Source organism: Aythya marila (genome assembly GCF_965140915.1).
Source record: "Aythya marila genome assembly, chromosome: 7".
Lineage (NCBI taxonomy): Eukaryota > Metazoa > Chordata > Aves > Anseriformes > Anatidae > Aythya > Aythya marila.
This window is the reverse complement of record NC_139048.1, coordinates 36,339,737-36,360,817: the sequence shown is the minus strand read 5'-3', so window position 1 is coordinate 36,360,817 and position 21,081 is coordinate 36,339,737. Positions and strand designations below refer to the sequence as shown.

General features: G+C 35.7%; 1 protein-coding gene across 2 annotated transcripts in view; it reads left to right on the top strand.

The window, feature by feature from the left end:
* Positions 1 to 19,986, top strand: part of BICC1 (BicC family RNA binding protein 1) — a 97,278-nt gene extending 77,292 nt beyond the window's left edge. For both annotated transcript variants that reach the window (XM_082764835.1, XM_082764834.1), the window contains exons 9-21: positions 1,640 to 1,771; positions 2,428 to 2,614; positions 4,128 to 4,286; positions 4,655 to 4,851; positions 5,152 to 5,293; positions 6,438 to 6,594; positions 7,943 to 8,105; positions 9,722 to 9,761; positions 10,374 to 10,528; positions 12,609 to 12,762; positions 14,365 to 14,525; positions 15,958 to 16,057; positions 17,273 to 19,986. In XM_082764835.1, the coding sequence (XP_082620961.1) occupies positions 1,640 to 1,771; positions 2,428 to 2,614; positions 4,128 to 4,286; positions 4,655 to 4,851; positions 5,152 to 5,293; positions 6,438 to 6,594; positions 7,943 to 8,105; positions 9,722 to 9,761; positions 10,374 to 10,528; positions 12,609 to 12,762; positions 14,365 to 14,525; positions 15,958 to 16,057; positions 17,273 to 17,403 (1,878 nt within the window). In that variant the 3' untranslated portion in view covers positions 17,404 to 19,986. The remainder of the gene's footprint in view (positions 1 to 1,639; positions 1,772 to 2,427; positions 2,615 to 4,127; positions 4,287 to 4,654; positions 4,852 to 5,151; positions 5,294 to 6,437; positions 6,595 to 7,942; positions 8,106 to 9,721; positions 9,762 to 10,373; positions 10,529 to 12,608; positions 12,763 to 14,364; positions 14,526 to 15,957; positions 16,058 to 17,272) is intronic.
* The last annotated feature ends 1,095 nt before the right edge of the window (positions 19,987 to 21,081 follow it).

Here is a 21,081-nt window from a genome sequence, read left to right as displayed (position 1 = left end):
AGAATAATGCTTGTAGAGTTATATTCAGTGTAGTATAGTTTTCACAGTAGTGATGAGAGCAAACTGGAGAAGGAAGAAGGTGTAGTGATTTTAAATTAAATACTTAAACAAGTGAGAGGAGTTTTGGAGACGTGTTCTTGGTTTGTCTTCCCTTCATCCCAAACCCTTTGGTTTTCTCCTGTTGTGATAATTACTAAAAATATACTGAGGCTTGCTTTTTGTTAGTTTCATATATAATAATGCAGGCTGTACTATACATGTATTATGAATTATTTGTATATACATCTATTATGAATCACTTTTGTTCACTCACAAACTATCAAAGAACAATGCTTGTGTTTCTCTCAACATCATCATGCAGGTGCTCTAAACACACAAGACCAAAACCGTAGTGCAAAAATCTATCCACTTATAAAATATGACATTCCAATTTCAAAGTTTTCACTTTGCTTTTTTTCTTGTTACCCTTTTAGTTGCATTCTCATTCAGCAGGCATTTGTCGAAACCTGATAATACTTTCTGTAACTCTTTTATGAAAACATTTGGAAAATCCATGTATGAATTGCTCTCAGCAGTTCTGTTAAGCTTAAGTCCTCTATTATTGGATTATTCATTTCAGAGTTTTAAAATAAACTCCATTTATGACTGTTTTTTCAGCTAAGTTCATTTACTGAATTTAAGCTGTATTTGTCAGTCTTCGTAAAGTCAAAATAATTGAGATATCTTGGTTTAGTTTTCCTTAAGTTAAAATTACTTCAATTATTTAGGTTTGGAAACTACTCTGTAGCTATAGGTGGTACTGTTGAGAAGGACTATCTAAATATAAAATACTGAGCTGGTGACCTGAAGGATATACCAATCAGCTGCTTTTTGTTTTGAACAAAAAATTAGAGAAACAAGAAACTGACTAAATACGACCACTTTCTAAAACGTACGTTACAGTTTTTTCTGATGTGTGATATTTACTTTGTGTGAATCTAAATTCTCAAAGATTTGCCTTTCACTGACTGTTACCCTCTGTTCTTATTTTATGAGCAATCTAATAATCCCAGGATATCTTGTAGGATGGGTTTTCTGTCCCTCTGTCATCTCCCCTTCTTTGGTTGTGTTTTTGTTTTGGTAGGGATTTTTTTTCTTAATTTTTGGCAAGTTACTTACAATTTCACTATCTGAAAGGTTTCAGAGTTGTCACCTATATCACTGGAAAATACTGATGTAGCTACAGAGGAGGGGGGAAAAGAAAGGTAAAAGTTGAGCTTCAGACAACGATGAGTTGCAGAAACCTTTTATTACAAACTTAGTTTATTGTGGACTGTTTGAGTGCTGCTATCTGTTCTTGACAATACTTTATTCTGATTTGATATATAATAGTTGTTTCTGAATTTGAATCCTCCAGACACCCTTAATTTTGTGTAGGTAGCTAATGTGGGGCATGTGTGAGCTTACTGTGATGGGCAAAATCCTAGAGTAAAAATATGCTGTTATACTGTTGCAGGCAATGAGGTAGCTTTTACTTCATTTCGTCCATGCTTTGTATTCTGTACTTATAATACCATGACGTACATGTGTACAATCTATGTATTTCATGCTGGAAACAGCGTAGGTTATAAGTTTTATGAATTTTTGAATGTCTTTTCAGGGGTGCCTTCCTCTTGTGCTCATGTTTGATATGAAGGAAGAAATTGAAGTAGAACCACAGTTTATAACACAACTAATGGAGCAGTTAGATGTCTTCATAAGCATTAAGCCAAAGCCAAAGCAACCAAGCAAGGTTGGTGAGAAGCTCAAATATTCTTTTTAGGCTTTCATGCCAGCTTTTCAGAGCTGATGAGTTGACATGTCTGCCCCTCCTTCCTGACTTAACAGATCATAAATGCATAAAATGCATACATATATTTTCCACTTGAAATGCCAATTGAAATGTTATAACAGTTCTCCTTTATGGCAGTTTGAATTTTTCATTAAGTATTTGACAATACAGAGATTAGTTTTTTTTATGGAAGATACTGAAAATTTTTTTGGTTGTTTATGGGGAGGCAAATTTGAAACACTTTTTGTTATAGAAATTTGCCTTCAGTCACATCTCCCCTGCATAATTGCAATGTTTGTTAGCAATCATTTAAAAAAAAAAAAAATCTACTGTGAGAAAAACTTGTCTGCATGAGAAGTTGGAAAAAGAAAAAACAACCCAAGAAATAGTTTTTTGGTAACTTAGTTTTTCAGGTGTTCCTAACTTCTTTTTTCCAGACAGCTAGAACTTTAATAGCTTTCATATAAACCTTTTTTGTCCACTTTATATATAGACTACTGATAAAAGAGAATGCAAGCCTTTAATATTTGGCTCACTTCTCTAGATCTTGCTAGTCACTGGTTTTCCTTGTTTGTTTTTTTTCCTTTGGTTTGATTTGTTTTTTCTTCCCCCTACAGTCTGTGATTGTCAAAAGTGTTGAACGAAATGCCTTAAATATGTATGAGGCACGGAAATGTCTACTGGGACTTGAAAGTAGTGGAGTCACCATACCATCAAATCCCTCTACTGTCTCATGCCCTGTTGGTCTTTCCTGTCCTGGTTTGGATATCTTGTCCTCAGCAGGACTAGGACTCACTGGACTTGGTATGTATTTTATTTTTATGTATATGTTTACATGTGTATGTATATTTACCTATATACACATTTATGTGTGTACATATATGTACACATGCACACATTTGAAACTTAATTCACGTGCACTTGAAAAATATACATATTTAGTTTTTGTGCAAAACCCAGATGTGTTTTTGCATAAGGATTCGTGTTAAAGCATTAGATTATTCCAAAAGCATCTGGCCTTTCAAGGGCTTGTTGTTGTAAAAACTTCCTCCAAGGCTTTCATAATCAGCAGCATGACTCATCTCTGTAGAAAATCATCCGGAAGCTTGCAAACCACTCAGCTGAAAAGGAAAGGAAGGGAAATGCAGGTGATATAGGATACTACTTCTGTGATTTTCACAGGAATCTTCTTCAAGTGATTATTTTTCCTTTGGCAATATTGTGATGTATGAGGTTGCCTTGAATTTGGGTAGGTACTTATGTTTGTAGCATGAAAGTGCACATACCAAACCCAATATTTCAGTTCTAGTTGAGTTGAGGATGCGCAGGCTATCAATTTAGACCTTATTTATCATTATAAAATTTAGTGCAAAAATGCCTAAGTTTGCTATCTTCCAACATTTTATAGAAGAAATGCAGAGTCCAGACTGCAATAACCACATCATTTTTAAGATCTGTAAATATGTGATTACCAGAAATGTTAAAAATAAATAAAAATTGACAGAAGAATTTAGTGTCAAATCTTGACATTGGCTCTTGAAATTCAGTGTTCTCACATAACTACTTCGCAATCTGCCATCCAGCAGTGCTGTGCGGTTCCATGTCAGATGCTTTTGTGAGGGTTGCATGGGTACAAGTGGTTGTGCAATTTGACTGTGGCTTTTAATGCAGCTCTTGGTACTGTTGTTGTTATGCCTTTGCATTGTTAGGTCCTTGGTATTGTTTTTTTGTTTAGTTTTGCTTTACCTCTTTTCATTACAATGCTGAACTGACCTATGAATGTTCATAGGTGAAGAGCTGGTTTGAGGAAATGGCTTTGGAGGGTGACTTGCCATCAGTACTGAAAAAGCAAGAAGGAGCTAAATAAATTTTAGTGTGGTAGTGGTTCATCCATATGAGGTGCTCAGAAAAAGGCTATTTGAAATGGAAGTAAGGTTGTGAAGTGCAGTTACTTTCTTGTTTTGCAAATAATGCTTCTGTGAAACAAACTGACAGAAGCAGTGATGAAGGAGATAAACAGGAATGGCATAGATGAAAAGCAACCTGTGCAGATGCTTTGATTTTACCATAGTTAGTCCAGTAGGTGGACATAAAGGATGCTGCAGTTCTTCTTATATGTTTCCTAGTTTAAGACTCCCTCTACTTTGTTTTCTGCACCAAGTAAACAGCAGCTTTAGTGTTCAAATATGTCTGTGAAATGTACAAGGGTGCTACTTTGGTTGTTTTTGTTGTTTTTGTTTTAATTAGTACTTAAAAACTGGTCACAATGTTTTTCACTAAGTCTTAGCCGAATATTCACATGTGTGACTTTTTGCAGGCCTTTTAGGTCCAACAGCCCTGTCGGTCAACACCTCAACTACTCCAAACTCTCTGTTGAATGCTCTGAATAGCTCTGTGAGTCCCCTGCAGAGTCCAAGTTCAGGCACACCTAGCCCCACATTATGGGCAACATCTCTTGCTAACACAAATGCCACAGGTTGGTAGAAGTTAAATGAATTGTTCAACAGTAACTTGTAGGAATGACAACTGAAAGTCCAGAATTTTTCATTTATGAAAGCCTTAAGAATTTATATTCACACAGATTAATAAATATCTAAATTTGAAGCTATAACTTTATGCAACAGCAGGTTATAGATGTACATACAATGTTTTGATGTTTTGGGTAAGAAACTGCTAACTCACAAAGTAATGGTTAGAGCATTTTGATTTTGGCATGCAATTTTAAAGGCAACTTCTTCAGTAATGTGTCAAGCTACATAAACATAGACATTTTTACTAGAAGTATTAAGTGAGAATTTTTTAAAATGAGAAAATTAATCAGAACATGACCAAAATTTGTTGCAGGTTTCTCTGCTATTCCACACCTAATGATACCATCTACTGCCCAAGCAACTTTAACTAGTATTTTGCTGTCTGGAGTACCTAGTTATAGCCAGAACACTCCATCTCCACCACCAGGCTTGACTCCTGTTGAAGTCCATGTCAACGGCATGCAACCAGAGAGTAAAAAAGGGTCACCTTCTTTAAATGGTCACGTGAAGGTAAGTGTTGTGATCTCTGGAGAACGAGATCTGTTTGTAACAAATCTGTTCTACAAAAGTTAGGGAAAAAAATAGCTTCATTGGTAGATTCTTAAAGCTACTAAGTTTCTACATAGAGCAGTAGTGTTAAAACATCTTTATATATTTGAAAAGTTGTCCCATGTTGTAAAATTGGAAATGAAATTTGTCCTGTATCAGAAATGAATTTCTTGCTTTCTTGCACAGACAGAAAAGCAAACTTTGCAATATTTTCTTAAGCATAAAACATAAAATCACTTCCATTTTTGACAATCATTTCAGACCTCAAATATCAAGTATGCTGCGCTGTCTGCCACATCACTGGGAGAAAATGTGTTGAGCACAAACCACAGTGATTCGGCAAGACAAACAAGTACTCATGGTGCCTCAGAACAAGTAGCTGCCAAGTCAAATAGTGCAGAAGGTAAGACCTTGACATTCTGTTCTTTTGTCTGGTAGCATTTGTGCAACCTACATAGAGTTCATGAAACGGAAATGCACAATTGATGTAGTTAGTTAAATCAACACGTTATGCCTGTGCATTGGTTGTGCAGCAATACTGAAGGAAAATATCTTTTGGATCTCACAGATTTATAGTCAAGTAAAGTAAATTATGCTAAAGGAGCCATGCTGATGATAGAAACACCTTAACTTAACATAAACACGCTTTTATCATTTTATTTACATCCCATGTTATTTTTATATTATTTATCTAGGGAAACAATCTATAACAATTTTAATATTTCTTTTATAGCAGCTTCACTTCATAGCTTAAACCAGTAGATAATTTTTTTTTAGCATTGTTTTATTTTTGCTCTTCAGTGAATGGAAAGAAATAGTGCCTTTTGAGAGAGTTATTCTTGCACAAAATTATGTGTAGATCAGACTTAGATGACATCGGCAGACAGAATTAATTGGCTATTTATAATAAAACCTCAGTTTTCCTTTAGCTGTTTGAATGCAGAATAATTATCTTTACTTCATTTATGGAGGAAAGGAAAGCAAGTTTCATTTCAAACTTCTGTGCAGGTTTGTGTAAAGGCCCTGCTTCCCTTTCAAATACTGATCAACAAGGAGATGTTCTTTTCTTAATGCTTGTAGTCATCTGAAATACTGATTTGAATAAATGGTGCATTGCCTAATTAAGGCAATTAATATTTGCAAAAATACATTCTGAAAGTATTTGAATATTAAGTGGGGAGCTTTTATCCCAGCAGAGATTATATAAGCACCTGACAAGGTTTATTAAAACTGGATACCAAATCAAATTTGTTTGAAATAGTCATTCTGATGATCTTTAAATTTGATATTAACTAATATTACTTGCCTTTTATTTGCCTTCATTTATTCAAGTAACTTACAAGATACAGTAGACACACTACATTAATGTTGATGCTTTTTTTTCTGTGTATCTGAAATTACATTTTTGATTTACCTCAGGCCAAGTTGTTAACTCTGCAGACTAGGTTAATAAGAAGAGCAATTTTTTAATAGTTGTCATCACTTCACTAAGCACACTAGAATGTAAGAGGAGTTCTGTTTTACTATCCTCTTTACTGGCCTTCTAGGTTGCAATGATGCTTTTGTAGAAGTGGGCATGCCAAGGAGTCCATCACATTCAGCAAATACCAGTGACCTGAAGCAGATGATGAGCTCTTCCAAGCAGGCGTGTACGAAGAGGCAAACAGTTGAATTACTGCAAGGCACCAAAAACTCTCACTTACAGTAAGCTGAAAGAGCACATACAGATTAATGGAACTATTTTGTCTTTGTAGATAGATGTTTCCGTCATTAGATGTTCAAAGAGCTGTCTTAAACTGAACTTGGCTTGTTTACTATGTTCTCCACTTTGCCTTTTGTTTGTAAACTTTGAATACTTTTTGTACATATCAGGAATTTTTCTGTTTAGTTTGTGTCTGTGTCTGAAGAGATGGGGAAAAAAAAACAACTTTTCTTCCCCACAAAAGGCTGGGCATTTTTTTCAGAGGAACTTTCATTAGCTGTTTCTAAAGGATATGTTTTTGCACATCCCCTTCTTATTGATTACATTGAGAACAATTCTTAAGTTCCAGCCTTTATGTCCTTGGGGTTGTTTTATTCGTAGAAAAATGACTTTCAGGACATAACAGCATGTTCCCAATGATTTTTTTGTTTTTGCTTTTTTACATGACCCAGCAGTGGGAAAGGCCCTTTTGAGTCATAATACATCTTGGCAATACAGGTTTTGTTCCTAGTGTGATGTTTTGTGCAATCTACTTTAAGTAGTATTAAGTAGCTTTTGGGAACTGCTTATCATGACTCTTGAGATGCATGTTATCTTTTACCTCATCTATTTACACTGTTAAAGCTGTAATATCTATTTCATTAATTCTGCTCTCATGAGCAGAAATCCTTGGATTTCTAAACTATCAGGCTCAGTTGTTTGTATGTCTTGTTCTTTTTGTTGTGGATTTAGTCTCAACATTTCTTTAGGGTTTTATTCTTCTGGGAGTAATCTTTCAAAACATGATTACTTCTATATGCTTTGAAGTGAGAGTTTACAATTATTTTAGAGCAGGCATAAGATAGGGCTTTTTTTCAGAAGAAAATTCCAATATGAGGTACATTGGCATGCAGGATCATGATTGTTGAAGCGTAGGACCCACGTTATCCTTCTTATTTGCCACTTACATGTATCTCTCCCTGCTGCTGTTAGTTTGTTAGAACTGCTGAGGTGCTGGCCTGAGCAAAGCTAAACAGCATAAAGCCACACTATGTAGGGATTGCATGTAATGATTCTTGACACAAGAAAGCTTCAATCTTACTTGATGACCTCATACTTGGTTAAATAGGCAGCAGCAATATGTCTCGTTTCACCGTTGGAAGTAAATGGTACATAGTGAAGGAAAACTGAGACTTAGGGAATATTGGGAAAAATGTTGGTATTTGTGTACTTTTTGCTGACTTTTCTTTTGTTGAGCTTTTGTTGAGTTTTGCTGCCAAACTTCTCGAAGTAAAGCTCAGTTATGACAATTGCATTGAATGTTCGTTGCTTGTGAAAAAGATTGGAGTTGATACTGACTTTGTTCCATAGTACTACAGAGAGGTTGCTCTCGGATGCAGAGTTAAGTGCTTCTGAAAGTCCCATGGCTGACAAAAAGGCTCCTGGAAGTGAGCGGGCAGCAGAGCGAGCAGCAGCTGCCCAGCAGAACTCCGAAAGAGCACGTCTAGCACAGCCATCATATGTAAATATGCAGGTATGTTTCCCAAATAAACCCAGATCTACTGCAAGACCTGGTAATTGCAAAGTATATGTGCAAAGTGCAAAGGAAACTGGCTAGCAGACTGACTTGCCATTATGGTTTCAGGAATGCATTTCCCAGCAAAATTGTTCATTCTTTCAAGATGTGGGTTGTATTTAGGATGGCTGGTTTGTTTTGATATGCAGAAATGATGTTGAGGTGGCTGGTCTTGTGAGTTTAGACTAAATGGTATCTCCAGTTGCAGGAAGGTGTGGTGATATACAGGAGGCTTCTTTCGATGTGTAATAACAATAACTTCTGTTGTTAACTTTAGCTTTCCCTTAGTTCTTAGATGACATCCAAGGGTACCATACATTACAGAAGGAAGAAAGTAACCTTATTTTTGTGTTAAAACTGCTATAGGATTACTAGCTATTTTTGACATAATACGGCAAGACCTTTTCAAATAAGTAAATACAGTCATTACCTTCTTATAGAAACTTAATGTAGGAGAAATAGTAATCTCTAAGTCTTTGTACTCCAAAGAAAGCAAGAAAAAAAAAATTTGTTTGGTCTTCAACTTAACATCTGAAGGAGGGAGGGAACTATTATGCTTCTGTTGAGCTTAAATAAATAAAAATTCAGCACAAAAAACCTATATGGCTAATTAGTCTACTCAAGCATCTTAAATGTGTGTAAAATCTTATATCATTACTTTAGGATGAGTGATAACTTACGAAAAACACTTTACAAGTTTTCATAAGCAGTGTCAAAACATTTTTCATTGTAGCTTCAGGTTTATCTACAGAAGCATTTATTGAAGCAGCTACACTAGTTCTGTCATACAAATATGATATACTTTATTTGTAAAACAGTAGTAACAGTTCTTCTGTATAGATCTATCAGTGTGGGCATAACTAGACTGCATCAAGTAATGGGGCAAGATGAAGTTTGGTGTTTTCGATGTTTTGTAGCTGTTTTTCGTATCAGAGGTCTAGTTGTTTTAAATAATGAGCTTAACGCTTCAGGCTAAATAATGCATTTTTGTAGTTTTGCATATTTAGACTTGCTAATCTGTAATTCAGAGAAGTAGAATGGATTTAATCAGTGACATCTAAAGTTCAAATTTTCTATCGTCTTTGGTAGTGAAACACAATTTTTTAAATTCTGCCAAAATTCACCTGTTTTCCTTTTAGAAAGTGAGTGCATGGAGAGGAACTAAACTTGAAAGAAGGTTATTCAAGATAACTGTGGTACCTAGATTTGCAGTCTAAGATACATATCACTTCATACTGTTGGGGAATGTTTTAACTGGTAAGAATAGGTGATTATGGAAGATAAACTAGGGTTTTAAAAAAAATCTTACAAATCTTACAAAACAATTGTTCTGCCCAAAGTTTCTAAATGCTGCTGTAGCCTCACACAAATGGAAATCAGATAATTATTTCAAATCTTTATCTATGCTTGAATAAATCTTACTCTATGCTTGAATGAGTGCTTTACATTTACAAGAAACTGTTACGTATTCCTTGGCAGCTTCTGAAAAACTTTGTTTTGAAAAAGAGCTAAATACTAGAATGACATTTAGTTGGAATGGTAATTAAACCATCTCCTGCGTGTTTGCTTTTTAGGCATTTGACTATGAGCAGAAGAAGCTACTAGCAACCAAAGGTATGTGGATTAACAGTGACTTCTGAAAAGTTTGTTGGTACATCACTGAAAGAATTTTCTGAAGGCTCAGTTCTATAACTTGGTTTAATCAAATTTCAAGCTGATAGTGAAACACATGCATATTTTTTATGTTCCAAATTTTTTTTAATACCAACATAGTATCAAGTACTCAGTGTAAACAAATTGCAGAAAGACTCACAGCTGTAATGCTTCATCTAAACCAGCTTAAATTTTAGCATGTTTGTCATTGGCAAGGTTGCTCCACGTTTCAGGAGTAGATTATGTTATAAAATTGATAAGGGACATAACCGTGTCTTTGACCCTATTTAAAAAATAAACTAAATACGCTCTCGCCAGAAGAAAAACAGAAGCACTTTGTTTTGAAACAGATGGGATTCTTTTGGCTTCCTTGTAGCCCTAAGGGGTTTCCCTAACTTCTGACAGAGTAAATTGTCCTCAGGAAGTATAGGATTCAATCTGTGTAGCAACTGAAGGTGTTAAGGATTTGTTTGGTGTGTTGAAGAAGCCTGTGAGCATACATGATTTTAAGATGATTATCTCTGTGTCTTTAGTAAGGTTGAGATTTACCAATTTATCTTTGCATTTTTTCAGCTATGTTAAAGAAGCCAGTTGTAACTGAAGTGAGAACCCCAACAAATACATGGAGTGGGTTGGGGTTCTCTAAATCTATGCCTGCAGAAACTATCAAAGAACTGAGAAGAGCTAATCATGTATCGTACAAGCCATCTATGACAACTACATATGAGGTATATGGAACACAGAGTGCAATGGAAATTTATTTCTATTGAATGATGTAATTTTTTCTTTTGAGAAATGTCTGAACCTTGGTTTCAGATTAGATTTTTTAGCCTTTTTTAAGGTATTAAGTATTTTTATTCTGAAAAATGTTTCTTAGATAATTAACAACACATATGGAATACATTCAGCCCAACATACAGTTATATCAGCTGCATAAATCATGCTCTAGATCTATAGAATATTGCTCCTGTAAAGATACTTGTTTAAAGCAGATGAAAACAACTTAAGGGACCAAATGACTCAATAATTGTAGACAGACTAGTGGTAGTAATTGTGTAACCTGCTTTAAAATAATATGATTATATAACATGTAAGCTATATAATGTAAATTACTGTGTGGTGAAACAATGTTAGAAAAAGGAATAGTAGCAGCTTATGTTACATTCTGTTCACAAAGCTGTAGAAGTTTGCTTTATTGATCTACTTAATTTAAAAGAAATATTCAACCACTTTTTTTTTTTTTAAAGTCAACCACTTAAAAAAAAAAAAAAAGTACTTTAGTGTTCCCCACTTGATATATGAACTTCACGTGACATTCAGTTATATGTAATAGATTTGAGTACTTATATTGAGTTTGCAGAAATGACTTGGAGAGAAAAAGTGACAACCAAAATCCGTCATTTTATTTAACTTACTTTACTGATTGAGCTGGGCTGGGGGTTTTCCCCAAGCTGTGATGCACTACTAAGGGTCTCTAAGCAGACATATAGTTCTAAGACCGTTTTGTGTTTTAGTCGCTTGGAGTTTGCCCATGTACAAACCACAGGCTTAGCTCCTTACCCTGAAATGTAGTATGTTTGGAGTCCTGTTTCCCTTGTTTGGTATGAGCTATTGTGGAAACATCTGGGGAAAATAAAAATCTAGGATTCCTTGTTATCATGTTTCTATTTAGTAGAAGTCTGCAACATCATCGGTGTCAGAGATCATGCTGCCACTCTTCTTCCCTGCGTGTACGTTTTTTGTGTAAAACGTGGAACGTACTGAGGGACTAGTCGTTGAAGAGACGCAGTATTGGTATTATAGTCTATGGTCTAGAAAGTTTTTTACAAATTAAAAGATCACTGAACATATAACTTCCACTGTAATATTTTATCGGGCATTTAGAAACATTGGCCGACATCTTTTTTGCTTTACAACTTTTAGCCGTCACCACGTTCAGGCGCAATGTAGAAGCTCTGTCTTTTCTTGTTCATTTGTAAGGCTTGGAGTAAATCCATTCCTTTCTTCATTTGTTGGGTCATGCTAACCACAGTTGACACCTGATTTTGCTAATGACAAGGAGCTTTTGCTTTTCTCCAGTGGTGTCAATTTTCCTGAGCAGTGGAAAAGATTAACTCCTAAATTGTGCTTTTTCAGTTAGAATTTGATGCAAATATATAGAACTAAATTGTTTTAATTCTATATTTTTTTAGCTTGTGTATGTGTGCGGTATCAATATTAATCTTTTTTTGGGTATATCCCCACCCAGTTCCCTAATTAACTGCAGCTTTTCAGGGAATGTTGCCTTTATTGGAAACACTCTGACTCAGTGGTAATTGGAGTTGATAATTAATATTCTACAGGAATGTGAAAATCTTTTATAAAAGATATCAAAAAAATTCACAAATGGTTACAGGATTGTTGTCATTGCATTGTATACAATAGTCAAGTACTGTATACTTCATTCACTTCTCTCTAAACAAATGTTCTGTAGTTCTCTTCCCCATGAAGGGATGCATAGACAGAGTGCTTAATGTCTAGAATTTGTATGGGAATCTGATCTCACAGAACTTTTTGGAAACAAAGTCGGAAATACCGAGCAATTCATTCTGAAGTGTAGTCTCTGAACTGTTTAAAATCCTTAAACCACATATGTTTTAAGCACACCTGCTGTTTTTGTGTCTGGCTTGCAATTTGACAATTGATCAACTGCCAAAAGAATGTTTGCAAGCATTAAAGCTGTTTTTAAGCAGGACTGCTTCAAAGAAAACATTTGAATCACAATGAAACTTCTGTTTTTTGCCCAAATGTTCTTTCTGTGGCTTGCAGGGTTCATCGATGTCTCTCTCACGGTCCAACAGTCGGGAGCACCTTGGAAATGGCAGTGAATCTGATAACTGGAGAGATCATAATGGGCTTGGACCCACAGCTCATGAATTTGTCTCCTCAATTGGCAGCCCCAAGCGGAAACAAAATAAATCAGGTTAATAGTTTCCTAAGATCTGATTATTACTATTATTAAATCAAATTTGTATCAATGAATATTGTGAATATATAATTGATATAAATGAATATATATTCAAAGCATTTGCAAGGTAGTATAATATGATATACAAGTGTTGATCCAGAAAACCTTCAAGGAATTTCTTTATGCAAAACAATCTTTCTGAAAGCTCTTTGCTGTCTTGAAAGGTGGTGGTGTGTTTTTTTTTTTTTTTTTTTTTCAAGGTGTACAGACGTAAAAGCTTATTTCTAGACTATCATTATTCTGCTGTTATTGATGCAGCAATAGACAAATCTTTAGTGGGCTATCTGCTAGTGAGTGAAGAATGGAATTTTTGGACAGGAGATGAAAAAACAGTTATGAGTTGGCTGGACAAATTAATGCGCTTACATTAACATACAAGTTTAGGAGTATTACTATGTAAGTTTTTGTTCATACGGTCATATAGTGGTATTGAATTTCTGCTTTGTTTTTATGCTAGTGGTTCCTAACTGCATCAGTAGTATCTTGTAATATTTCACTTTTTCCAGTACAAAGTCTTGCATAATCTGCACTGATTGTAGGATCATTAGTTTCTGTTTTGATATGTTTTGTATTGTTTTACTCTGATACAGAGGAAATGAAGGCACTGCCTTTTACAGCCTAAAATGCCAGCCTAGTAATTGCTTCATTTGTCAAACTTCAAGTTCACGGTTCTATTACTGAACACTGAATAGTCTGTGTTCTAAAATTCTCCTCCAAAATGGGACAATCATATTTTTACTTGCGTAGGAAGGTACCCTTTTGCTGTATACTTTCTGGTGTCTGTAAACAAGTGAGGGAGTGCTTACAGTGGCTTCATTTACACAAATTCCTGATATAGTTCCAGGCACCTATCTTATTTTTCTTATGCTGCACAAAAACAACAACAAAAAAAAACCTATATGTTTGTGAACTATGACATACAAAAGGTAAGGATTGTGCAGCTACATGGGTTTTCTTGTTTAAAAATTTCACCCTGGAAATGCTTATTTTAAAATGCACTTTTTGGGAATGTAATTTAAAATTTTATAGGGAGCATATTTCTGGTTTTAATCTTTTATAAAACTATTTAATTCTTTTTTAATCTGTACTGTACAACAAATCATGCAGCTATTCACTGGTCCTCTACCAGGAATTGCTCCAGCATGGTGTTCTCCCAAATCAGACCAAAAAGAGCAGTTTGTGATTGTTTGCAATGGTATTTTCCAAAACACCTACTGGAGAAAACAGGAGAGGGCATAAGGAGAGGGAAAAGCAGTGGTGCATTTCAGGTCTTTGCCCTGTATGAGGTTCTGAATTGCATCCATGTGACTGTTTACATAATGTGACTTTGTGTAGAAAACAAATTCCAGAACTTAAGGAAAAGAAAACAAAAACCCCTTCTGTTCATTTTCAAAGACAACTGAGAAGTGTTTTTTGATCTTTTTTTTGCTTTCATTTTTGATGTTAAATAATTTAAATATTTAGGTAATTTAATGATCTAACTGAATGCGGTGTTGAAGTGACAGAAAATCGCACATCTCTGTGACGTGACTGAAAAGTGCACTTCTTCCCTTTCAGCTGAACACTATCTCAGTAGCAGCAATTACATGGACTGCATTTCCTCGCTGACAGGAAGCAATGGCTGCAACCTGAACAGCCTCTTCAAGGGATCTGACCTGCCTGAGCTGTTCAGCAAACTTGGTTTGGGCAAATACACAGATGTATTCCAACAGCAAGAGGTCAGTATTCGTTTGAAAGATATCTTTGTGTTTGTAGTGTGTTTTTACAACAGTGGTTGTTCCATCTCTTGACCACTGCTGAGAAGTCTCTTGGTGACAGGATTTTCATGAGCAGCGCTATTCTAGCTTTTATCACGTCTCTGAATTTCCAGATAGTGAGCTTGGGCATGGGCATTGTTTCATCCTGCAACTTTTATTTTTATCAGCAGTGAGATCTGCACCAGTTGGTGGTCTCAGATCCACACCTGAGTGTTTTGTACTAAAAGACCATGCAAACTAGGTATCTGCACACACTGCCTTGTTGTCAAGGGGACTGTGCACTTGTTCATGAAGAATAAACTCCAAGAGGACCTTCCATTCATGTTGTACATGAGTTGCTCTGTTGGTGTACCTTGAGATATACCTGTAGCTTGAGATATGTTTCTGGGAGAGGAAAACTGCTTTGCATGCACCAGGGGTATATTCAAGGCTAGGCAGAAGGCAAGCTTGTACCTCCTCCAGCACTCCAAGTCACTCATGTACACGCACTCACAGAATCATCCTGAGTCCGTCGGAGTGTGTTGTTGCCATATCAGTCCAGTGCAGCTGGATCTGGTGCATTTCCTGCCAAATGCTTCTCATCTCTCTAATCTTACTGCTTACCGCTGGGGGGAATTCGGTTTCTGTGCAACTGAACTGTGTGGCAGGATCAATACTCAATCTGGAGAAATAAGTCCAGCTGTGCCTCAATTAATTCTGTGTACAGTCCCTCAGGTCTATCTCTTCTGTGCTCCCCTGCGTGCTCCATAGTGCCCATATTATCTAGTCATTAAAACTTTGATATTATTTTGAGGCCACTCTCAATGAGTAACTGGAGATGGCTGTGTTGTTTCTAACATTAAAGATGGCTTTTGTTTGATGTTTTATTTTATTTTAACCTCAAGAGTCACTGATCAAGTGTGATGAGCGTAACAGGCCGGAATGAAAAGTAAATTTTCTACGGCATTTCCATGAATTGTATTAGTAGTACACACTCTGATACGTTGTGAAATGCTCAGTGCTTTAATTCAAATGCATCACCAGTAGCTGAGCAATTTTCTTCTCTTAACTTTCTGAAATCTGAATCACCTACCATATCTATCTGGTTGTTTCCAATTACATTATAGCAATTCTGATAAATACTCAAAATCAAATGTCATTAGTAGACTTCTGTGCTTTTCAAAAACTGCTTACTTTTTAAGTTTCTGTCAGAGAGAGAGGGTAGCAAACTGAGAAACTGTGAAGAAGTCATTAGAATGCAGTGATTGCTGTTTACATTTCTACCAACTAGTTCTCTGCATGTAAAATGCAGTAGGAAAAAAAAAAAAGAGGCTATTCTGAACCACATTTTACAGCTTAATGGTTTGGGGGATAAACTTGTTTTGTTTAATTTTCCTATTCCTTATCACTCTAGATCGATCTGCAGACGTTTCTTACTCTTACTGATCAAGATCTGAAAGAGCTAGGAATTACCACTTTTGGTGCCAGAAGAAAAATGCTGCTTGCAATCTCAGGTAAAGAAACTACTTCACACGGGTTTTCATTTCTTGATTTCTAGTGACCTACCCCTCCTCAGAAGGCACTTAAAACCAGGCTTTATAAAGCTTTCATATTCCCAAATAAATTTTCAGTTGCATGGTCTGCTTGAAAAAGTTGGAGCCTAGTACAAAGTCTGTTTCACAGCAGATAGTGAACTCTGTTTTATTCCCCAGAACTGTGAGTCCCTACAAATTGCATGGGTTTGAATAAAACACATTACTTGATTTTTTTTCCAGTTCACTTTAAAAGGTTGTCTCATACCCTGTGTGCAGAAAGATGAAGGCCAAATACTGATTCTTCCAGTGTTCTGTACTATGCCTAGCTCTGTTTTCTAATTGTAAGAAATAGCGTGCAATTTCATATTACATATGAATATTCTGTCTTTGCTGTCTTGGTGATGAATTTATATTGGAGAAAGTTTTCTTCAGGTAGGTAGTGCAACATTAGTTCATTTTTCCTTCCAATTGCATCGCTTCTAGTGAATGCATATAAAGTGATGACCTAAAGAGGGTGGAAATACAATGTACTTAGCTTAGTAGCTGTCATGAAATTCTGTAATCTTTCAGTGATTTGTCTGTCACATCTGGTTTGCTCATAAGAACAGATAAGTGGGGAAAGAAAAATCATTTTGGATGAGCATTTGCTAATACAAACTTAGGGTGTGTATTTGAATAAGAGGCGAGCGCCATTTTTTAATAAAATCCATAGTAAAATACTGTTTCAATGTTATTGTTAAAGATACGTGCACTGGGAAATGATTGAGATGCTAAGTTTTCTTTTTTGTCGTCTCATTTTATATAACATGGTTGTGCTGCAACTATACATTCTATGTGCATGTCCCTTCAGAAGACTGCAGCCTTTGAGTTCGGTAGCAGAACCTTTTAAAATTATTTCAGCTGTGGCAATTTGATCTAAAGCATCATTGCAAAAAAAAAGTATCAACTCCATACTGTATCAGTGCAAATTAAGAACTGCGATGAATAGATGCTTGCTTCCCAATCAGCTTCTACAGAGTCTTACCCTGGCACTCCTACTATCCTGATTAAACTGAATGAGTACCTCACTGACGTTCTCAGTTGATACTGTTCTGTATCTAAAGCGTTCTTACTGAAATAGAAGTTTGGGTTGTTTTGATTTAAAAATAAATAAATAAACACTTGTATCTGAGGGGTGTTTTATTTACTTTGTAGAGCTGAATAAAAACCGAAGAAAGCTGTTTGACCCAGCAAACATACGTGCCTCATTCCTTGAAGGTGGAGCGAGTGGAAGACTGCCACGTCAGTATCATTCGGACATTGCTAGTGTCAGCGGTCGCTGGTAGCAGTAAGTTGTGGCTCAAAAAGTCAACTGTAAAGATGGACATGGCAATCCTGTGGACAGCCTTCACTGCACACCACCCTCTGCACTTTGGGAGTTTGGGTATCAAGGACCAAAGCATTTTGTCTGCACAGTACTGTGCCAAAAAAGAGAAAACACATTTTCTGTCTTTCAAAACACCAAATGTGGGTTATGTTTTACTCATGTAGATTGGACAGATTTTGCAATAATAATAATATAGGGTTCTTTGTTTAGTATTTTATTACCTATAACTATAATGTATGCACTGAATTTTTACTTTGTTGAATGAAGGAAGAATGAAGAGCTGGGATGCCAGAGAGCATAGATGTTGGTTTTATCAAGATGGATTTTTCTGGTACTGCTTAAAATAATTATTGAGGTCTTTCTGCACTTTACATGTTCTGATTTCTTGTCCTGTGGAAATTTATTTCTTTCATTTCCATATTGATTTTTATATTGGCACTAATCAAATTTTTTTCAATGTTCCTGCATTAAGTCACTTCTCACTCTAATGGTACTAGGAACTGGTTCTTATGCAGATTTCCCTTCTCTCTGTCTCCCCAGTAGCTACCTGAAGAGATTGTTCCAAAATCCAGCCACACGGTAGTGGACCAGTCCTATTATGCTCTCATGAAGCAGTCTAGTACTGCTTGCAATGAAATTCGCTAACTGTAACAGATGCAATGAAAGACCAAAATGGACCTTGCAATATTAACCCTTTGCGGTCATCATATTTAACTGCTGCCTTTATGCTAAAACTGTTTTTAATGGTTGTCTTAAAGCAAAGGGCTATTTTTAGTATCCTGCCACTAAAGGACACTTATTTATATCAGACTTTTATTTTTAGATCCTATACACCTACAATATGTAACATTAAACTGATCTACTGCAGATTTATGGTAGAGAATGAAAGGCATTCATCAAACTAGAGCTCTGGGCTGTCAGTTTGATTAAATACAACTAATCTAATTTGACAAGACGGCACTGTTGCCATTTAATAAATGACGCATATTACTTACATGACTATGCATGCAGCGAATAAGTGACCAACATGAAATAGGTGTAATAGCATCTGTTTTGTTCAGTTTAGATGTGTAATGGTCAGCTGCAGAAGTGTTTAAAACTCTGGAGATGAACTATTTCTGAAACAAGTTATGTTCAACAGAGTCGATATTATAAGTGGCTAGAGCTAACTATTGCATTCTTACACTGTGAAAGTCTGAATAATTTGGCAATATTATTCCTCTGTCTTTACAGATGTCTTGTTATGGGTTTATGAAGGGTTCTCATATAATGAAGGAATTCATAAAGTGCCTCTTTCTGCAATGCAATATAAAATTTCCAAGCATTAATTTGTTGAAAAGCTTTCCCATAAGAAATGTTGTGAATTACCTCTACTGTAATGTATTATTTATGTTCAGTGTACAAGCCTTTTGAGATGGACATAAACCACTGTCAAGTGCTCTTAACAGAAGGCATTAGAGTAACATTTACAGTAGTTGGTTTTTATGCAAAAATGGGTGAGAAATAGTTTTGACACTTTCCATGGATAATTCTTTTAAGGTGAGAAAAACAAAATGAGGTCAAGAGATTTGCACACACAAAGGGAATTTCAAGAAGTTATTACTTGAGGGCATAGATGATCAAGCAATGATATAAAGCCTATTGTGGCTAACAAAAAATAACTGCTCAGTACTCATTTCAGCCATATCTACTTAATGGTGTATAGCTGGGTGACTTCCACTGTAGATCAAGTAGCAGTTAGCTTCCTCTGGGTTTAAAATTGTACTTCGGATTAGAATGGATAGAACTGCATCTTGCATGCACACAGTTGTTCACATCAAAGCTACTGTGTTCAAATGCCATAGGCAAATATCCACTTATTTGTGAGGTATTTGTGTGTGTGTTTGTTACACAGGAAAGAGAACTTCATGCAAACCCTTGTGGAAGCCACAATTTCTAATTCTAAAGCTATTTACTCTTACGTTTGCTTCTAAGCACATAGATAGCTCCATTGATGTGGACTGATACATGTGCTTACAAACAAGCTTTCATTTAAATGTTTGCGTTTTCAAGACCATTGTTTGAAAATCAAGTTGTTTTCAGTCATGTTGATCTTATAAGACCTTTTATTGAAATACTCAACAACACTTCGTACAGAACTTTCTGCAACCCCTTCTTGCTTATTTTGCCTGAACCTAAAAGCATCAAAACTCTTTACACTCTTACATTGTTAGTCTTTCATAAGTGCATGCTATATATCTAGACAGTATTATATTTGGAAACAGAAGTTATTACAGTATTAAGTTGATGTGGTCTTTTGCTGAGCAGTGCTTATCATCATCTACACCAAAGTGAAGAATTTCCCATTAACAACGTTATTTTCAATAGGGCTTCACACACACAAAAAAAGAAGAACACACTGGAAAAAGAATTTCTCACTTCTTTTGATTCCACAAAGGGAATATGACAGTACAGCATACCGTATTGTTAGTGTTGTATTATGCACAAATATTTGACTTGCTACATAAAAATGTTAGTTTTAAATCTGTGCCTTAATAGTGACCAGTTATCTGTAAATATAGAGCAGATACAGATTGTATTTTTGTGGGTTGTGTCCTTTTAGTGATTTTTTAAATAAAAGATGAAATTAAAACAGTACAAATGGGAATTTTCAAAACTAATCAATGCTCCGTAAAATAAATTTATATAACTCCCTTGTATTCTGATTGGTTAATGAAATATTTTTATTTAGACCCAATTCCAGGGATGCTTGCTTGTTAATAAAATATAAAAAGCAGTATTTCACATAATTGCAACATGTTTCTTTCACATGCTAATACTCTGTTCTACTGTTCTTTTTGTATCACATGCAATATGTTTGGCTTTTAAATGAGAACACTTCTTTGCTATACCTCATTAAAAAAATAATGCAAAAGGGATTAAATTTTCTCAGGTTCAATTCAGAGCAGGTGTTAATGGCTTGGCTTACGTGAGTTTTATTCTTTCATTTGGCCTTCCCATTTTAAGGACTGCTTGGTTTGATTGTTTGTGTTCTTTTGTGGCAGTTGTTACACTGTTGCTTTCAGTGTAAAAGAACTCAATTCTTGACAATCAATATGATTTTTTTATTTGGGATACTGGCCCTGGAACCGGTTGAAATCTAGCAAGAGGAATAGTTTTCCCGCTGAGGTAATATGCAGGCAATGTTTCATCAATCCTGTCTGTTTGAAATGTAGTGAGATGCATTTAATGTTACTTGCCTCACACAGTATGTCCAAGCACTTCATCATTCCAGTCTAATGTGTTTTCTTAGTTGATTATTTTGTACACACAGCTCTCCACTTACTCAAATTACAGTATTCCTGGATCACTGACCTCTTAAAAATGTTTTCTGCAACTCCCAGTACATATTCAGGAAAATGATGCAGGAACAGGGACAGATCAGCTCTTCTCTTGAAGGCAACCCGAGGCTGTAGTACTCAGCACCAATTCACAAGGCGTTGGCATAAATTAAGTGGGAATTGCAGAGGCAGGTGGACCAGCAGATTGCACAGCACTTCCGATGCCGGAGCAATAACTAACAACAGGGATCTGAAACAAGATGGTTTCATTTGCAGACTGTTTATTTGGGAATTGCTTCTAATGAAACTACTGTGTG